This window comes from Cavia porcellus, unplaced genomic scaffold (assembly GCF_034190915.1).
Source record: "Cavia porcellus strain 051 isolate PalLab524CR breed Dunkin Hartley unplaced genomic scaffold, mCavPor4.1 scaffold_12, whole genome shotgun sequence".
Lineage (NCBI taxonomy): Eukaryota > Metazoa > Chordata > Mammalia > Rodentia > Caviidae > Cavia > Cavia porcellus.
The window spans coordinates 26,539,356-26,557,875 of NW_026947495.1; the positions used below are offsets into that span (position 1 = coordinate 26,539,356).

General features: G+C 34.2%; 1 protein-coding gene across 2 annotated transcripts in view; it reads right to left on the minus strand.

Moving 5' to 3' along the window:
* The window catches only part of Dars1 (aspartyl-tRNA synthetase 1), a 63,185-nt gene that overhangs the window by 11,155 nt on the left and 33,510 nt on the right, over positions 1 to 18,520 (minus strand). Inside the window, exons 6-11 of one of the 2 annotated variants that reach the window (XM_003478719.5) lie at positions 16,957 to 17,022; positions 15,569 to 15,628; positions 11,190 to 11,301; positions 9,358 to 9,492; positions 6,693 to 6,840; positions 1,294 to 1,440 (exon numbers count right to left, since the gene is read on the minus strand). In XM_003478719.5, the coding sequence (XP_003478767.2) occupies positions 1,294 to 1,440; positions 6,693 to 6,840; positions 9,358 to 9,492; positions 11,190 to 11,301; positions 15,569 to 15,628; positions 16,957 to 17,022 (668 nt within the window). Of the gene's footprint in view, positions 1 to 1,293; positions 1,441 to 6,692; positions 6,841 to 9,357; positions 9,493 to 11,189; positions 11,302 to 15,568; positions 15,629 to 16,944; positions 17,023 to 18,520 lie in introns of both variants that reach the window. The other variant, XM_005007707.4, reaches the window with a different exon arrangement.

The window sequence follows — 18,520 nt, forward strand, 5'->3', positions numbered from 1 at the left end:
AAACCAAACAGAATCGAGCAATTCATTGATTCAGAAATATGGGTGAAATATTACCTTTAATAAAAAGTTCATTAGATAAACATGGGATAGTTTTGCCATTAAGCCCCTCTCTGTATTCCCCTCTATAGTCTTTATTAAAGATTTATAAAATAAAAATTGGTATTTTATTGCTCTCTAAAATATAATAGTGTTTGTATGGTTATGTTAAATGTCTAACATTTGGGCTGGGGATTTAGCTCAGCGGCATAAGCACCTGCCTTGCAAGCAGGCGGTCGTGAGTTTGATCCCCGGTACCGATAAAAAAGAAAAAGACAAAAAAAAAAAAAAAAAAAGTCTAACATTTAACTTATACATGAACAATTTCCAAAATACTTAAGAAAATGCTATCCAACTTAAAGTAATTATAAAAGTGATACGGTTTGCCTTAAAATGTCATCTAGAAATGTAGGGGATGCTTAAAATCTTTTTTTTCTTAAGAAACAAACAATGGATTTTGATATATAGATATATCTATATCCTAAAAATGAGCTAGGTATGTTGCCATATGGTTGTAATTCTGGCACCACAGAAGGCTGAGGCAATTCAGCAGGATGCTGTCAAAATTGAAAAAAAAAAAAAAAGAATGGGGATGTAGCTGTAGGTTTACCCTAGTGCTGCAAACAAAACAAAAACAAAAACTGAAGAAATCCTTTAAAAATAACAACAATTATTTCCTTTCCCACTCATATGCATGTTTATTTTGATGACTTAAGTCACTAAAAATTTTTAATGTTTACTAGGCTACAAAATTTGTATTATAAAAATCCTAAATTGTAGATAAGGATTTAGATAACATCACACTACATATCAAATCATTTCTATGCCCTAATCTTTTTTTTTTTTTTTTTTTAACGGCACCGGGGATTGAACTCACGACCGCCTGCTTGCAAGGCAGGTGCTTATGCCGCTGAGCTGAATCCCCAGCCCCTCTATGCCCTAATCTTAACTAGAAACAGATTTAGACTGTTTTCTTTCTACATCACCAACTTAAAAAAGAAAGTAACATATCAGAAGTAACATCAGATAAAAATCACAGACAAACTCTCTATATTCTTTAAGGGTCCTAAGTAGTAAGAGCAAAAATGGAAAAAGTGTTTACAAATGAAATTACCAGTTTAAACAAGTTACACATCTGACATAAAACAGCATCATATTACACTCCAAAGTTAACATTTATGTCAAATAAAAAAACTGTATTAATATACACATTATCTTAAACTCAATTACTAAAGTATAAAAAAATCATAGACAAACCTCAGATCTTCTTCATCTCCCATTTCAACTCCAGCTTCTCTAAGCATAGCCAGTGCTTCGCAGTATTCTAGTCTTAAAGTTGGCTCCAAAAACTTGAATGGTTCACAGGGAAATTGTTTATTCACTGTTTGAATCTCAGTCTGATATCTGTATGTACAGTGATTTAATAAAATGAGTGAGATAAATGTTTCTTCCACAAGAGGTCACTGTGGCAATATATAAAATCACTCCTTGAAAAAGTGTATACACAGGAAAAAGCATTAGCTAAATTATGTAAAAGTTAAACATTTAAATATATGATACTTAATACATTTCTTAAGTTTCAAATTTCAAAGGTATTAAAGGATTAAAATTTTTCTGTGTAATTCATATTGGTTAACATTATAGAATACCTATTTATGAAGCATTTAAAAAGCCAACCTTTAAATACAGTTGTTATCTCCAAGGAAGACCAAATGAATATGTCTTATTTTCCTCCCATTCTCATTAACTGTTGTAAATTTATTTAGGGACATATCAATCGCTTTCCAGTTTTGAGAATCCCTACAGTATAATTCCCATCTTGTATAAATGGGCCTAAGACAAATGTTAACTACAGTGAACTGGATTTCTAATGTAGATGACATTTTATTAACACAAAAAACCTCATACTTTTCTAAAGTATTTATGGATGAATGATAAAGGGGATTTGCTTCTAAGTAATAGGTGGTGGGGGAAATGGGTAAAACTAAATTGGTCAATGACTGACAATGTTGAAATCGAGTGAAGAGTTCATGGGAGTTGATTAGGCTAGTTTTACTACTTTTGTGTGTTTTAGAAGTTTCCATAATTCTTATTAAAACCATGTTTATATCCTATATATAGAAATTCCTCACTTAGAATTATGTAATTAAAATTTGGGGGCTGGAGGTTTAGCTCAGCGGCATAAGCGTCTGCCTTGCAAGCAGGCAGTCGTGAGTTCGATCCCTGGTACCGATAAAAAAGAAAAAGACCAAAAAAAAAAAAGAATTATGTAATTAAAATTTTTATTAGTACATGTATGCAGTACATAACAATTACATTCATCACGGTGAGTTGGTGCATGTACACAATACATTTTTTTCCCCCATCTTCCTTGCCTTCTGCTCCCTTCCCTTGTTCCTCTCCCCATTTGAATATTTTCATCCTACTTTCCAATATCTATCATTCATTTTAATTCTTATTTATCATTTTGGTTTCTCACACAAGAGAAAACAGTGTGATATTTAAACATGTGTATTGGATTTACTTTATTCACAAGTATAATCACAAGGTACATCCATTTACCAAAAATGTCTCAATTTTACCCTTCTTTATGGCAGAGTAATACTCCATCGTATATAAAATCCATGTTTTCTTTATCCATTCATCTGGACTGTTTCCAAAATTTAGCTATGACAAACTGGGGTGCTATATATTGCTGTAGCATGATATTTTCAACTCTTTTGGGAAAAAACTAAGGGGAATAGCTTGGTTAAATGGAACCTCTCATTTCAGTTTTTAATGAATCGCCACACTGGTTATACCAATTTACATTCCCACTAACAGTGGAGAAGGTTCCTTTTCCCCACAGCCTCGCCAGCATTTGTTATTGGTGGATTTCTTGACGATAGCCATTTTTTTCTGGAGTGCTGTGGAATCTCAGCATTGTTTAAGCTGTATTGCTTGAGTGATCATTGATGTTCTTCATATATTTATTTGCCATTTGCACATTCTCCATCTGATAAGCTTCTATTCATTTTAGATGTCCACTTTTGGATTGGTCCTTAAAATTTGGGAGGTCTGATTTTTTTGAATTCTTTTTTTTTTTTTTTTTTTTGTCTTTTTCCTTTTTATCGGTACCGGGGATCGAACTCACGACTGCCTGCTTTCGAGGCAGGCGCTTATGCCGCTGAGCTAAATCTCCAGCCCCTGATTTTTTTGAATTCTTTAAACAGAATGACATAGAACAGATATTCTACATTTTTCTATCCTAGAACATCTCATTTTCTGATGATGCATTGTTACTGTAATTAAATTTAATAAGGTGAACAAGGTAACATCATAACAAATCTACTTATATTTAAGGAACATGGTAAAGAAACAGATAAAATTTATTTTTCTTAAAGGAAAACTCAGTCTGTTGAGACTGACCTGGTAGCATTAGCTTTCTATACAGAGATGAACAACTCTTATGACGTGAATGTCAATATAGAATCTTACTTCTGTGAATACTGAGGTACTTGGCCAATTCCAGGTTCAAGAGAAATATGAAGCCACACAAACACCCCAGGAATAATAAAAACCCTAACGTACTTTCTTCTCTGAAATATCAGTCTCAGAGTACATAGGGTACAATGCTGTATGCAGCATACAAAAGCATGAGTTTCACTTCAACTCTGGTAATTCCAGTGAAGACACACAGGGTAATGGTCTTTCAATATATCTGGCAATTTAGAACTCTTGAAAACGTTGAGAATGTCATACCAGTGTTAGAAACTTTAGCTCTTTAAATGCAGAATTTATTTCATCAAGTTGCATCTTCTTGTTTATACTTTGTGAGTATGGCATAGTAGATAGGTTGTATTTAATTAAGCAATTTGATGTATTTTCTGTATTAGGGGTTTTAAAATTGTCAGTTGGATTTTTTCTGGCCATCTTGTTTTTCACACTTCAAATACCACACTTCTATTATGTGTATTCTCCATTTCTGGTTTTCCTGGCTCCAGATTAACACCTATATTGTCAATGTTGATTTCCTGGATTTGTTCCTTAGTTCTATCACCATCTTCAATATTTTTTGCACAATTATTTTTTCTTGATTCTTCATTGTCATAATATCTGCATATCTGTCTGTTGAATCACTCCAATAGGCCTTCTCACTCCTGCCAGAATGGCCTTCTCATAAACTTAGATATTTTCAATAGGACTTGTAATTGATTCAGTATGTGTAAGACATACTCAATATTTAAATAAATAACAGTATGTGTAAGACATACTCAATATTTAAATAAATAACTTATTATAAATAACAAGTTTTTTAGTACCTGGTTAAGTTTTCTAATCAGGCCATTCAGTGTGGTCATTATTTCTTCTTTTGAACATCCCTTATTAATCAGGTTCAGGCATTCAGAAAACGTCTTGTTCGCTTTGTCAGTAAATAATCTTTATTCACCCTCTTCTGCCATGGTAGTCTAGCAGGATCCCACTGGATTTTCATGTTATCTCTCAGGTGTGGCTGGGTAGTGACTGAGTTCAGAGGCCTTTTCAGCAATCTTTTTCTGCCAGCTCTCCAATCATTCAGACAAGCTCATTTTTGTTTTAAGTTTCAGAAGTTTCCTCCTTTCTTGGACATGGTCTTCAGTTGTCATTACTCTATTATTGGAAATCTGATTTTCCTATTTGTATGTCAAAAGTGTTTTTGTTTCAACAGATATTCCTTGAATTTTTGTCTGTTTTGTTTGGTTTGCTTAGCTTCCTCTGCCACCTTCACCTTGGAACAAAAGACCAAACTGACTTGATTCTGGGGCAGCTGCGAATCTGGAGGCAGTGCTGGGGTATCTTGCGGGGCCTGGATTTCCTTAGGCCACCAGGAGCACGCTCTACCTACTCCACTGTAGCTTTTGGCTTTTAACAGCCTTTTTTAAAAATTTTGTGGCAGAATCTAAATTGCTCAGTCTGGGCTTAAACTTGCAATCCTCCTGCCTCAGCATTCCAGAGTCCTGGGATTCTCACTATGCACCACAGTGCACATCTAATTACTGCCTTCCTGAATGGATTACTTAACCTTGCAATGGAATAAAGTTCACGTTGTAAACTTTTAAAATACCAATGCAGCATATCACATATATCAATGATGAAGTGATGAATGGTTTTAAAATAAAAATCTTCATAAATTATTAAAACGTTAGATAAATCTGTTATTTAATATTTGAAGTACAGTCACAAGGATAGAAAAGGAAAAGAAAGACTGTCTTGGTTTCCATTTTTGCTTTTTGGTGCTTGGGATGGAAACCAGTACTTTACCACTGTACTCAGCTCCTCTCTGAAGACAGATCCTCTGGATTAACTTGACTTAATTTCCACTTTCTTTTTCTATTTTTTTCCATGATAAACATCATTGCAAGTAAACAACGTTCAATGATCTTTAAGGGAAAGACTATTTGCCAGTTCAGATTACACAACATAGGTATTTTACATAATTCAATTTTCCAAAATTCCAAAACACATCTAATAGTTCTGTAAATGTTAACTCATCAACCAAAACTGGTAAAAAGAATCATCTACCTATAGTTCCAAATCTTTACTGAGCACTCAGTAAATTTAAAATTTAACCATTCCTGATATGGGCTTAATTTACATGGACAGATTTAGTAAAGTTTCAAAATTAGTAGACTGAAGGGCTATTTTACCTCTGAGATGAGTAATATTATTTCCATTTAACAACTGAGGAAACTGCATAGAGATAACAACCTGTATAAGGTTCATGCGACAAGTAAAGGAGCTGTAATTTCTTCTCCTGAGATATGGTCTCACTATGTAGTTCAGGCTAGCCTTGAACTCACTATGTAGCCCAAGCTTGAACCTGTGGCAATCCTTCTGCCTCAACCCACACCAAGGGCTGAGATTATAAGTATGCGCTACCATGTGTGGCACAGAACTAGAATTTGAACTCAGGTTATCTATTTATGAATGCTTCTGTTTGCAAACAATATAGTTCATGAACAGAAGCATTTGGCAAAATTTTGCTTTTACTTCTGCATCAGGTGACAAACACAACTGCAGCCATCTTTCCCACACAAACACAAGTGGGCATCTTTTCCAAAATTGGAGAATAAATTAAGTTTCTGAACTGAGGTACCACTGTGTCCAGCTGAATCTAAGCACTTAACTATTTTATACTACATCCTAAATAAAATAAGAAACTGCTACAAAAGCAACAAAGGCTCTGTTTCTTCGGACACTCATGATATTGCTAATAAAGGAAAAAATAAGTATAAATGAGCTGTTCACAAACTGGTAAACTTATCACCAAAAATGCTAATACACTATAGCTTAACTGAACAGGATCCAGAAGCATTATTTTGTGTGCAGTTTCCAACCACAGTCATTTGTCATTTAAGGACAGAGCTACAACCTGTGATTGTGTCACTGTGTGACATAATAGAGTGCATCTCCACAAACTAAATGGCTATAAGGCTATTAGTTTATATGATCTTATGGGATCCTGGTGGTATATGTGATTCACCCTATTGACTGACACATAGAGCACATAACTGTATTTAAATTAATTATTTGTCAAGTATGCCGAATAGAAATTTAATTTATACCTTTCAAGCCCAAGTTACTATTTTAAAAAAATCCCACCAAATTAAGGCCCTTTGGGATATAAAATACTTTACCGTTCTTGAAGTCCTTTGAATATTTGTACCAAGGTATCAGCAATTTCTTCCAAAACTTCATGATAATGATAATTAAAAGCCATTTCAATGTCCAAACCAACAAATTCAGTTAGATGTCTGTGGGTATTGGAGTCTTCAGCTCTGAAAACTGAAATCAATAAAACAAACAAAAAGCAAATAGTGTTTTAAATTTTAGGCAAATTGAAATTTAAATATAAAATTTGGTTTAATAATGCTCAACTGGTATTATATTCGTATCACTACAGTGATGGAAGGACTTCTGATAAACCATCTGTTGGGGCAATCTCCAGGACAGCAAATCCATTACCAACTCCTAAGGTTGCACAGTAAAAGCTGTAACAAATGTAAATTAATTAAAGAGGCTCCTGAGAACCTCGAGGGAACAGAAGATCCCAAGGTACCTTCTGAATAATTAAAAGAGATTCAATTATGACCAACATAGTAGTTCTCAATTTTATTAAAACAAGACTCAAGCTAAATGAAACTTTGTACAAATGAAGTAACATAATCCATACTGTAGCCACTATTTCTACCCAGCTCTCATTACCCTCATTGCACTTCCTGCTTTCAGTGTTCCTAAGTCTAGCTTGGCTCATTTGATACATCATGGCCAGATTATTATTTCTATAACACAACCTTGCTCTGAAACATCCCAATGACTACTGCAGCGCAACATAAAATGACAAAATCTAAAACCTTTATTTTCTTATGATGTAACCTTAACTCGTATTTTCCAATTCTCCTTTTTTTTTGGCTTTTGTTTTTGTTTTCTGAGACAAGATCTCATTATGCAGTTCAGGCTGACCTTGAATTCATTATTTAGCCCAGGTTGGCCTTGAACTCACAGCAACCTTCTGCCTCAGTTGCCGAGTGCTGGGATTATAGGTGTGCACTACCACTCCTCACTTTCCATTTCTCCTTAATACTATTCTTATTTTTGTTTCTTTCAGTAGTCCACGCTCTTTACTTATTTCCTCTGTAAGTAGGGTATCAACTCTATTGCTTATGTATCCTGTTCTGTCCTTAAAGCATATTTTAGTTTGAATTTTCTTTTATAACAACTGTAGCAAATTTCATCTTACATAACTAAAACCCATCTGCTAACTGTATAGAACAATTTGATTATTCTTTGGCTTTTTTTTTTGGTACTTGGGATCAATCTCACTATCTCACACTGGACAGACAGGTGCTTACACTGCTGAGCTAAATCCTGGGCCCTTGATTACTCTTTGTGATTGCTATACATATGTATGTCCTAGGCTTGGAAGCAGGATATTTACTCTCTTGTCATTCAAAGCTTGATTTATAAATCAACAGCATCAACTGTACCTAGATGCTGATATGAACTGCACAATCTCAGGCCTCACCCCAGATCCACTAACTAGAATCTGTATTTTGAAAGGCCTTGAGGTGATTTGTATGTATTAACATTTGAGAAGTGCTGGTTAATTCCTTTTTTTATGTACATGATATCCTGCATAACCGTACTATATGAAGCAGGTATTCAATAAATAACTGGTTAATAAATTTAGAAAATTAAGATAGTGATCTTGCTAACTTTTCTTTTAGCAAGTATTTAACTTTCATTAACTATCAAAAATATATAAAATAACTTGGTAAGTTTTAATGAAATAGGGCTGAGGATTTAGCTCAGCAGCATAAGCGCCTTCCTTGCAAGCAGGCAGTCGTGAGTTCAATCCCCGGTACCGATAAAAAAGACAAAAAAAAAAAAAAAAATTAATGAAATAAACCTTTTTCTCCCTTATAATTAACTTCACAAAAATATGCCATACAATTATATGCTTGTACCTGTCTTTAATAACCTATTAAATGTAAAACATTTCCTATAATTTGACTAGCATAATACCTATTCCAAAGATGGTACAAATATTAGGGAAACAGAACAGCCCTAGAATAACATTATTAGTAAAACAGACAAAAGTAGACTGTAAATTTACAACAGCAGGCGGTTATACAGAAAACAGAATATAATACCTGGAAGAGTGCAACTATCTTTTTTAGTACCAATGGGAAGTTGAAAGAACAGTCCACATGGGCACTAGCTTTATTTCTGATTGCACTTAAGATAAAAAATTTTCTTCACTATTCTTCAAGAATAGATAATATACCTGGTGGTGGCACATGCCTGAAATTCTAGCACTTGGGAGGCTAAGGCAGGAGGATCACTGAGTTTGAGCCCACCTGAGGTTCTGTAATAAGTTCAAGGCCAGTCTGAACTACATAGTGAGACCCTGTCTCAACAAAAACAAAAACCTGCCCCCAAACCAAGGCAAAGCAAGAATAGATAATACTTATGATTCTATACGCTCAAATGTTTAAAAAACTATAAAGTATATTTTAAAAAATGTGTACTTAAGTACACTGTCACTTCTATCTCAAAGTCTATGTGTTGTGTTGTTTTTTTGGTACTGGGAATCAAACTCAGGACTTTGTGCTTTCCAGGCAGGCACTGACTGCTGCTGTGCTATATCCCCAGCAAAGTCTATTGTTTTTATATCCGGCAGATACAAGAATTTGAGCCTTCAAAATGCCTGCACATTATATATATAAAATGTGTATCTAATACCATAAATGAGCTTAGAATTAATGAGCTTAGAAAAACCGTAAGTAGACAAAATCTTACCTGGTCCAATACAGTAAACCTTGTCAAAATCTGCACAAATGCACATTTGCTTATACAGTTGTGGGGACTGAGCTAAGTATGCATTATTCTTAAAATATGACACAGTAAATACATTGGCGCCTCCTTCACTGGCAGCTGAAATGTAAACATTTATATTATTATAATCAATTGTAAGTTCATTAATGCAAACTTTTTGCAAAAACAATTTATACTTTAATTCAACTAATTTACTTCGTGGAATAGAAGAAAGACTGAAAAAACCAAGAACTGTAGATAAATCATACCACACAAATGTACTTCTACTTCTATGGATATTAACGTTCCCTTTCTGCACCAATTTGAAATATATCAAAAGAGATTTTAAAGTCGCAAAATTTTTTAAAAAAGGAAATAAAATATTCTTAGTCTTCCAAATAATAATAATGTAATGCTTAGTTATTTGCAACTAAATACCACTCATAATGTACCCTTTTTTTTTCTTTTTTCCTTTTTGGTCTTTTTAGACAGGGTTTCACTATATGGTTCAGGCTGGCCTTTGAACTCACTTTGTAACCAAGGCTGGCCTCGAAGTCTTGATAATTCTCCTGCCTCAGTCTCTTGAGTGCTGCGATTCCAGGCGTGTGCCACTGTGCTCAGCTAATGTATCTTTTTTTTTTTTTTTTTTTTTTTTGGTCTTTTTCCTTTTTATCAGTACCTGGGATTGAACTCACGACTGCCTGCTTGCAAGACAGACGCTTATGCCGCTGAGCTAAATCCCCAGCCCCTAATGTATCTTTTTAAAGTGTTACTTAAGCAACTCCAAAAAGAATAAGATAATTAGGACATGATTTTCATATAAGAATGCAAATTTAAAAACTCCAGCTATTTGGGAAATGGAAGGAGATTAGCTTCCCTTGCAAATTCAAGGCCAGCATGGGCAACTTAGTAAGACTCTGTCTCCAAGTAAAATATAAAATATAAAAATGTCTGGGGATGTAGCTCAGCGAGACAGCACCTCTAGGTTCAACAGGAAGTAATGCAAAAAGAAAAAAAAGGTGTGTGTTTGCATGGGAGACTATTAATATGAATGTGCTTTCCCCTACCAGTATACATTCAGTGATTTTACAATGCAATTTGTACAAACAGAATTTCAGTATCAATTTTGAAAGAAATATACAATAAAAATAGTGCTTTGTCTAATTTATATAACTACAATTAGACTTTATGTATTACTGCCTTATTTTATGATTATATCACAAAATAACTCACAGAATACAGATACAGTATTATATATATCATATATAATATACAATATAATTTAATAATTTCATATTATATAATACGTATTGTATTATATAATTTATATTATTTTAATATATTTATATAATTTATATTATTAAACTATATAAATTATATTATATATAATATATAACTTATATAATATATATAATTATATAAAATATATATATAATGTAATTTAATAATTTTTTTTTTTTGAGTGGTGGTGGTGAGACTGGGGATTGAACCTTGAGCCTTCACACTGATTTATAACCTCAGCCTCCCTTTCCCACTTTAAAAATATATTTTTTAAGGGAGGATTTAGCTTAGTGGCTCACTGAGGATTTAGCTCAGTGGCATAAGCACCTGCCTTGCAAGCAGGCGGTTGAGTTCGATCCCTGGTACTGGAAAAAAGGAAAAAATTTTGAGACAGGTCTTGCTAAGTCATTAAATCATCCAGGCTGAGTGCCATCTTCCTGCCTCAGCTTCCCAGAGTGCTAAAAAGTAAGTTTATTTCTAAAAACTAGGGAAAAAAAACCCCTAAAATAAAAAAATAAAAGTATTTTGAAATATACCTGAAATAATTTTAGGAGTCTGGATTTCCACAAAACCTTTGTTATTTAAAGTTTCTCGGAAGAGATAGCAGATGCCAGACTGGAGACGGAAGATTGCCTGACTAGTTGATGTCTATAAGACAAAAACAAAATCTAATTAAATTAATTTGATACATTTATTAAGCACTGCTGGAAACCTAAAGGTAAATAAAATTATTGTTCTCAACATTTTAAAAGTCTAACATTGTAGTAGAGGAGAAGAAAAAAGCACACAAACATAAAGAAAGGCAAAAGGTGGTGAAGGTATGCTGGAAGGTATGGTGGAAGGTATGCTCTACACCACATGATCTTACAAAGATATTCTCATAACAAATGGATAGTGTGGGGCCGGGAACACAGCTCAGCAGCACAGCAACTGCCTGGCAAGCACGAGGCTGTAAGTTTGATTCCTGGTACGAAATGTGTAACGAGCAGATGTTTTAATTTGTAAGCATTCCATAAAAGAAAAATATTTCTTAGTGAATTAATGAAACACCTTACTTATAAATTTTTAAAAAGGCAACTCATTAAGTTAGATGTACCAATATTTGTGCAGCATACAAATGCATTCCAAATTAAAGTAAAATTTTAGCATTGAATAATAAATAAAGCTGACATGTACTTAATTATTATCATTATCAATAATATATTAATTACAGATAGTCATGTTTTTGTTCCAATTAAGAAAAATAAGAGGTAGGCATCCTATGACAGATTCCCCAAATGACACATAAAGCAAGTAAGTGTATTACTTTGTCTTCCATTTTCTCTCCCCTTTTCCTCTCCTTTCTCAGTTGCTGAACCCTCCCTTTCTTTCAGGTTCAGTCATCTCTAATAGTGGTAAAAAAGATCTAGAGATAATTATCTTAAGAACTGGTTTCTATCCGTAGGTCTTGCATTTATCTGTCTATCTTATGACTACATAGGTGTTGCGGATAGCTGGGTTAGTATTCAGCAATTTCAATTACTTGCCCCATGCCAAAGGGCTCACTCCTGACGTGGTGCACACAGCCTTCTGAATTTAGACAGTAGAGCCCTTTAAAAGAACTGTTAATGATGGCTACCCTGTTTCTTTTACCATAAAGAATACTATTTAGTAATCTTGACTTTCTAGAGATCTAAGATAAATAAATTTATATCAACCAGGACATACTTAAGTGATCTGATTTTATAATTCAAACTGAAATTCAAGATGCAAATAATTGAAATTCAATATACAAATGAATAATTCTTCACAAAGTAATGGGAATCATGTAAAAGACCTGTTTGATTTGTTAAGACTACCCACATTTGAATACACCTACATTTAAACTAGAAAGACTTGTGACTTTTTTTTGAACATTTTGTGATTCAAGGGAAACATTTGGTTTGTCCAATCACAATGAATTGCATAATATATTTTCAAAAACCTATCAATCTACTTAAAACCAAAAGCTATTTAAAGCTACTTCACCATTTCTGATATGCATACAGAGACATACGTCTCACAAAAGTTCCTTAGGTATGTAGTTAGAATTTTTTTTTGGTTTGGAAAAAATCTGTTTAATTAGCAATGAGTTAAGAAAAAAGCACTAGATACTGTCCACAAGTCTCAAAATAGGCTAATTACTGAGTAATAATACAAATGCTCAGACAGCCACTTTCTTAACTATTCACTATTTCTTATATATGCACATACAGAAAGGAATATACTATAGAAATACACAGTACATGCTGCTGTTATAGTATCATTTCAAAGACAATGTGGTTTCACATTAATGGGCATAACATGGTGTACTGATGAATCAAGGGAAGTTTAGGAGAACCATGGAGCTTTTTAAGGCTGCCTCTGAGTTCTAAACTGCTCACTCCTTTGGCCTGTCAAAACAAGTGGCAAAAGAGGTATGATGACACAACTTTCAAAATGGTTCAGTTTCTATATTCACTTGGTAATACAAGCAATGAAATGACTGTACTAAATATATAAAAAAGTCTTGTTCCCTCAATAAAATTATCTTTGAAAGTAAGCAATATATACTTCATAGTATTTACATAAAGAGATGTGTAATAGAATATGAGAACATTTTGTAGACTAAATGGCTTTAGTACAGCACTAAATGGCATTAGTAAACAGATTATACAGTTTTGACCCAACTAAAGGAATCCTTACCTATCTAGGAAAAATATTTCAAGAATGATTTTCTAAGAGGGAAAAATAAGTATATGTTACTTTGACAACATTTAGTTCTTTCTACAAGTGGGGAGAAAGAAGAGAATACCTATGATTTAAATATAACTCTCCTGAACACATTTCCAGAAAATCCTCATAGTAATTCCTATCCTTAAGATGAAGCTATTTTGCCATAGCATTCCAGAATATAAATTAGGTGAGTGCTCTATACAAAAAAAGTGACAAGATAAGTAATTTAATTCACACTTGCCAGGTATGAAAACTGCTTTAACATTTTAACATTCTTGAGGCCAGATGATGAAGCATTTTTAAATTAGGCTACCTGTCTAGAAACTTCATAGAGAAAACAATTCATTACATAAGAGAAATGTTAGGCTACACTAGACTATGAAGATGTATCTTGGAATATTTCATATTATAGCATAAAAGTAATTTTGCCTTTTACCATCAACCATTCACTATCCAATCCTTGACTTTGCAAAATTGGGAAGTTGTTTTTGTAAACTAAGTTGCTTAAAGGATTTAAAATTGCCAGTGTACACAATGCTTGCTAAATATAAGGTTAAACTAGAGGTTAAAAGCGAAAGTGTTTTTAAGGACCATATAAGTAGCATGAATGAATGATACTTCCTGAGTGATGCAGGACAAACAAAGGACACATGCCCCATCCTGCATGCCAGCCCAGAATGGGTCCAGAATTTCCCTATTTTCCTCTAGCTTTTCTAGAGAAATGTGAAACTTCCATTTTTTTCTTTTTTTTTAAATTGGTTTCTCACCAAGTTGTCTGTGCTGGTCTTGGAACTCCTGAGTTCAAATAGTCCTCCTGATTCAGTCACTGGAGTAGCTGGTACTACAAATGTCTATCACTCTACCCAGCAAAACTCCCATTTCTCAATGGTGGCAATGAATTTAAATTAAAATTACAGTCACCAAAACCAATCCAAAACTCTCTGGGCCAAATTCTAGAGGCACCAACTAGTAATAACTACCTTTACAAACATCATGGGCAAATACAGTTTGATACCTAACTCCTGTGGCCAAAATATATGAAAAATCTGAGGTTTCCAGTCAACAGCAAAACTTTTTATTAGTGTTCACTTTTTCTACATAAATTATAATGGAGAAGGTAAAAGCAGAAAACAAATAATGACTAAAACTGAGTGCATTACAAGGCAGACTTACATAATTGCAGAAGAGTTGGAGAGAATTCTTAAGGTAATAGAGAATTTAAACATCAGGTAGAACATTTAAATAGAGGAGGAAGATGTGGTCAAATGTTAAGAAAGAAAGATGACACTGGCTTTACTACAGTGATGAAACCACTGAAGTCTTTCACTTGCAACCAAACCAAAACGGAAACAGAAGACCCACATGATTACTACATAAACCACCAGGACCAACTACATCTTTTTATAAATTCTCTGTTTGGATCAAATGAAAAGGATTGAGGCACTAATTACTTATCTGCACTTGGTTGTTCTGAAATATGCATACAATTTTCACAATTCTGTAGTGATGTTAATTGTTACATTTCCACTTGCTGACTAAATGTGTACAAAACATGTATCACCTGGAATGAACCCATACATTGGCTTTTTTTTTTTGTACCGTTTTTTTTTTGCTACCAGGGACCAAACTCACGACTTCATGTTTGCCAAGCAGGCATTTATGCTGCTGTGCTAAACCCCTACATTGGCTTACTGATCATCTGTTTTGTTTGTCTATTTGTTTTGAGACAGGCTCTCACTATATAGTTGAGGCCATCCCTGAACTCACTATGTAGCCTAGGCTGGTCTCAAACTCATGGCAATATTCCTGCCTCACCCTCACAAGTGCTGGGATTACAGGTATGTACCACCACACTCAGGGTCATCTATCATTTTAAACAAAGTGATTTAATATTCTGTGAACTACTACTTGACTGTTTTTGCTTTCAGCAATTCATTTTAGAGGACAGGTCAGTGAGAAAGTTAAAATGTTTCTTATACAGGCTAATGCTAATATAGTATCTCTGACTACCTCAATTTTGGCACAGTGACATCACTTAATAAATAAATGGGGGCTGGGGATTTAGCTCAGTGGCATAAGCGCCTGCTTTACAAGCAGGCAGTCGTGAGTTCGATCCCTGGTACCAATAAAAAAGAAAAAGACAAAAAAAAAAAAAAAAAAAAAAAAAATAAATGAAGCATACCCTAAGATCAATGACTCTGTTGTCTAATCTTGTATCTTGGTTAACCGTAGCTCTTCCTTCCTAAAAGAAAAAAGATAAAAAAAAAAAAGAGATTTTTACTAATTTTTTGATGAACACAAAAAACTATTAATTAAAAGTAAAGCCATGTTTACTTTTAAGTAAGACTGGGTATATATATGTTAATATTATGCAAAAAAAAATTAGGGGTCCAAATTAATGGCAGAAACAAAGGGAAGGCCAAAAAGTAGTGTTAACAGAGAAACAAAGATAAATGAGAAGAACAGATGCTAATGCTTTCTTTCCCTCCCCTACCCTCACCAAAGCCTTGTTTCATTATTGGGGCACATCAGAGGAATTAAGCATCTGCACCATTATTGATTCCTGCATTTAACCTGTCAGCCTCAGGGTGACTGCACAGATACAAGCTGACACAGAGTATGGTTCTTAGAAATGTGGTAAGGAACCACTGAAGGCTCCTGAGACTCAATGAATCCATGAAGTCAAACTTATTTTTCTATGATAACACTTTTCATTCATTCATCATGAGTGGACTGGGAAATTCTCTAAAGGCAGTATGATGGGTACTATCATAAGACAGCAAATCCAGAGGCAGTAAGAGAATCTAGTTGTTGCATATTAAGCCAGACAGCATAAAGATTTGTATGTATGTAACACAGTCACTCTTCATATTAAATTATTTTTTGTCTTGGAAAATGTTATTATATAAAATCATACATTTAAATTATTTTAGTATATTGATCTTTTTTTGGAGGGGTACTGGGGATCGAACTCGTGACCTTGCACTTGTTGGGCAGGTGCTGTGCCAATGACCTAAATCCCTTACCTAACACATTGATCTTTTAAAATTTGTTTTAACTTCTATTTCTATAAGTAGCGGTAGATAGATCATTAAAACAAATGCTGGGGAGGCTATCTTCAGTTCTTTTTTTTTTTTTTTGAGGGAATTATTTTTGGAGACAGGGTCTCAGTATGTAGTACAGGCTGGCCTTGAACTCACGGGATCCTCTTGCCTCAGTCACCCAAGTGCTGGAATTATAGGCATGCACCACCATGCCCAGATACTTCTGTTAATTTTAAGTGTTGTCCTTAAGACCAGTAAGTTTGAATATTGCTGTTGTGAGAGTATATGACTCTATTTGTTTACTGGAGCTGAAGGTGGAATTCAGGGCCTTGTATGTCCTAGGCAAATGTTCTACAACTAAGTTACAAACTGGGCCCCTACCAGAGTAGATTTAAGTGAAAATAGGCTGAAAGTAACTCATAAGCACTTTTAGTATAGAAGCAGGACACTAGGTTTTTAATGCATTGCGAGTTAGACATACAGCAAGAGGATATCTCATAAATATAAATTTTACCTCTTCTCCTACCTCAGGTCGAACAGCATCATCCAGCTGTAGGGGTAGGCGGGGTTCAGCCAAACTAATGACATAAATCTGAAAGTGAAAAATTGCCAAAAACAGCAGAAAGCACACAAAGCTGGATTACTTTTTGCTTAAAAAAACTACTACTTGCTTAAATCATACAGGCTGATACACATTTTTTACCTACAAAATGGGAATCGTAAATTTTTTCTAAAGCTGTTGTTAGGAAAGTCAATCTCAGAATTCTATTTATAATGAGGTCTGCTGTAAGAAATCAAACCATTATCAGATGAGTTGCTATTACTGCTAACAGCATTTGGCTACTGCTATCCCTAGGACTAAATGTAGTCCATTTTTGCTACACCTCTTCTTCTTCTTCTTCTTCTTCTTCTTCCTCCTCCTCCCCCCCCCCCTGCTCTTCCTCCTCCTCTTCTTCTTCTCTCTCTCTCTTTCTCTCTGTCTCTCTCCCTTTCCTTCCTTCTCTCCCCCCCCCTCCCTTCCTCCCTTCCTTCTTACTGGGAACTGAACTCATGACCTTGTGCTTGCCAGGCAGGTGCTTATGCTAAATTCCTGGCCTTCTACATTCTTGCTTTTTCAAAGTATTTCTTCATAATCTCTTAGCATCAAACATGCTGCATCTCATTTTCTGATAACTCTCCTAGTGGGAAACTGATAGAGGATGTTCATTTATGTTGTTAAAGTCCCTCAACATTCACTGACATAAACTTCACATTTTGGTAATAATAAAAAACATTAGGTCATAAAGACTAAGTTAAGGGTTTGATCACACTTTAAAAATGTTGTTTCACTTATATTCCCAATTACTGCAAAAAAACCTGCTATAGCCCCAAAGGGAAACAGGTTTTAGTTAATTATCTTCCTCATCATAAAATAGGTTTTGTCACTATTTCCTCTTAACCCTAAATTATAAAGTTTCCTTTGATAACCTGACCTTCAATCCAAAGAATTACTTCTATTTTGATAACTAGTGGAAATTTATCATCTCCTTCATCAAGTTGCATCATGATTCCCAGAACTTAACACAGTGTTTGGCACAAAGTAATCAATAACTGTTATGGTATAAATCAATGAATGAAAAAAGATTGCTCATAAGATTCTAGTTAGTCTGAATGCTCTATGTTTGTGAAACACATTATAACTATTTTTATTTGGGCATAACTTACCTGTAAATTTTTTAGACTTCATAACTTATCAAGGTTGGTACTGCGTGTTTGATTTTTAAGAGTACTTGCTTTTTTTTAAAGCAGATAGGAATTGAACTCAGGGCCTTCAGTACAGTAGGCAAGTGCTTTACCACTGAGCTATAACCCAGTCCAATAATAGTATCTTAAAAATACATTTGTTTGCTTTAGTCACTAAAATTTCCTACATTAAAGTAATGAAAAAGATATTTGGAAGATGGAGACAGGGGGCCTTGTTGGCCACTATAAATGGACTTCTTTATTAGGTTAAGACTTCCTAGAAGTAGAAATCAAAGTAAGATTTACATGAAGAACAAAGTAATCTGTCAAGTTTGGTTGGCAAAAATACAACATGTTCTATGTCTCAA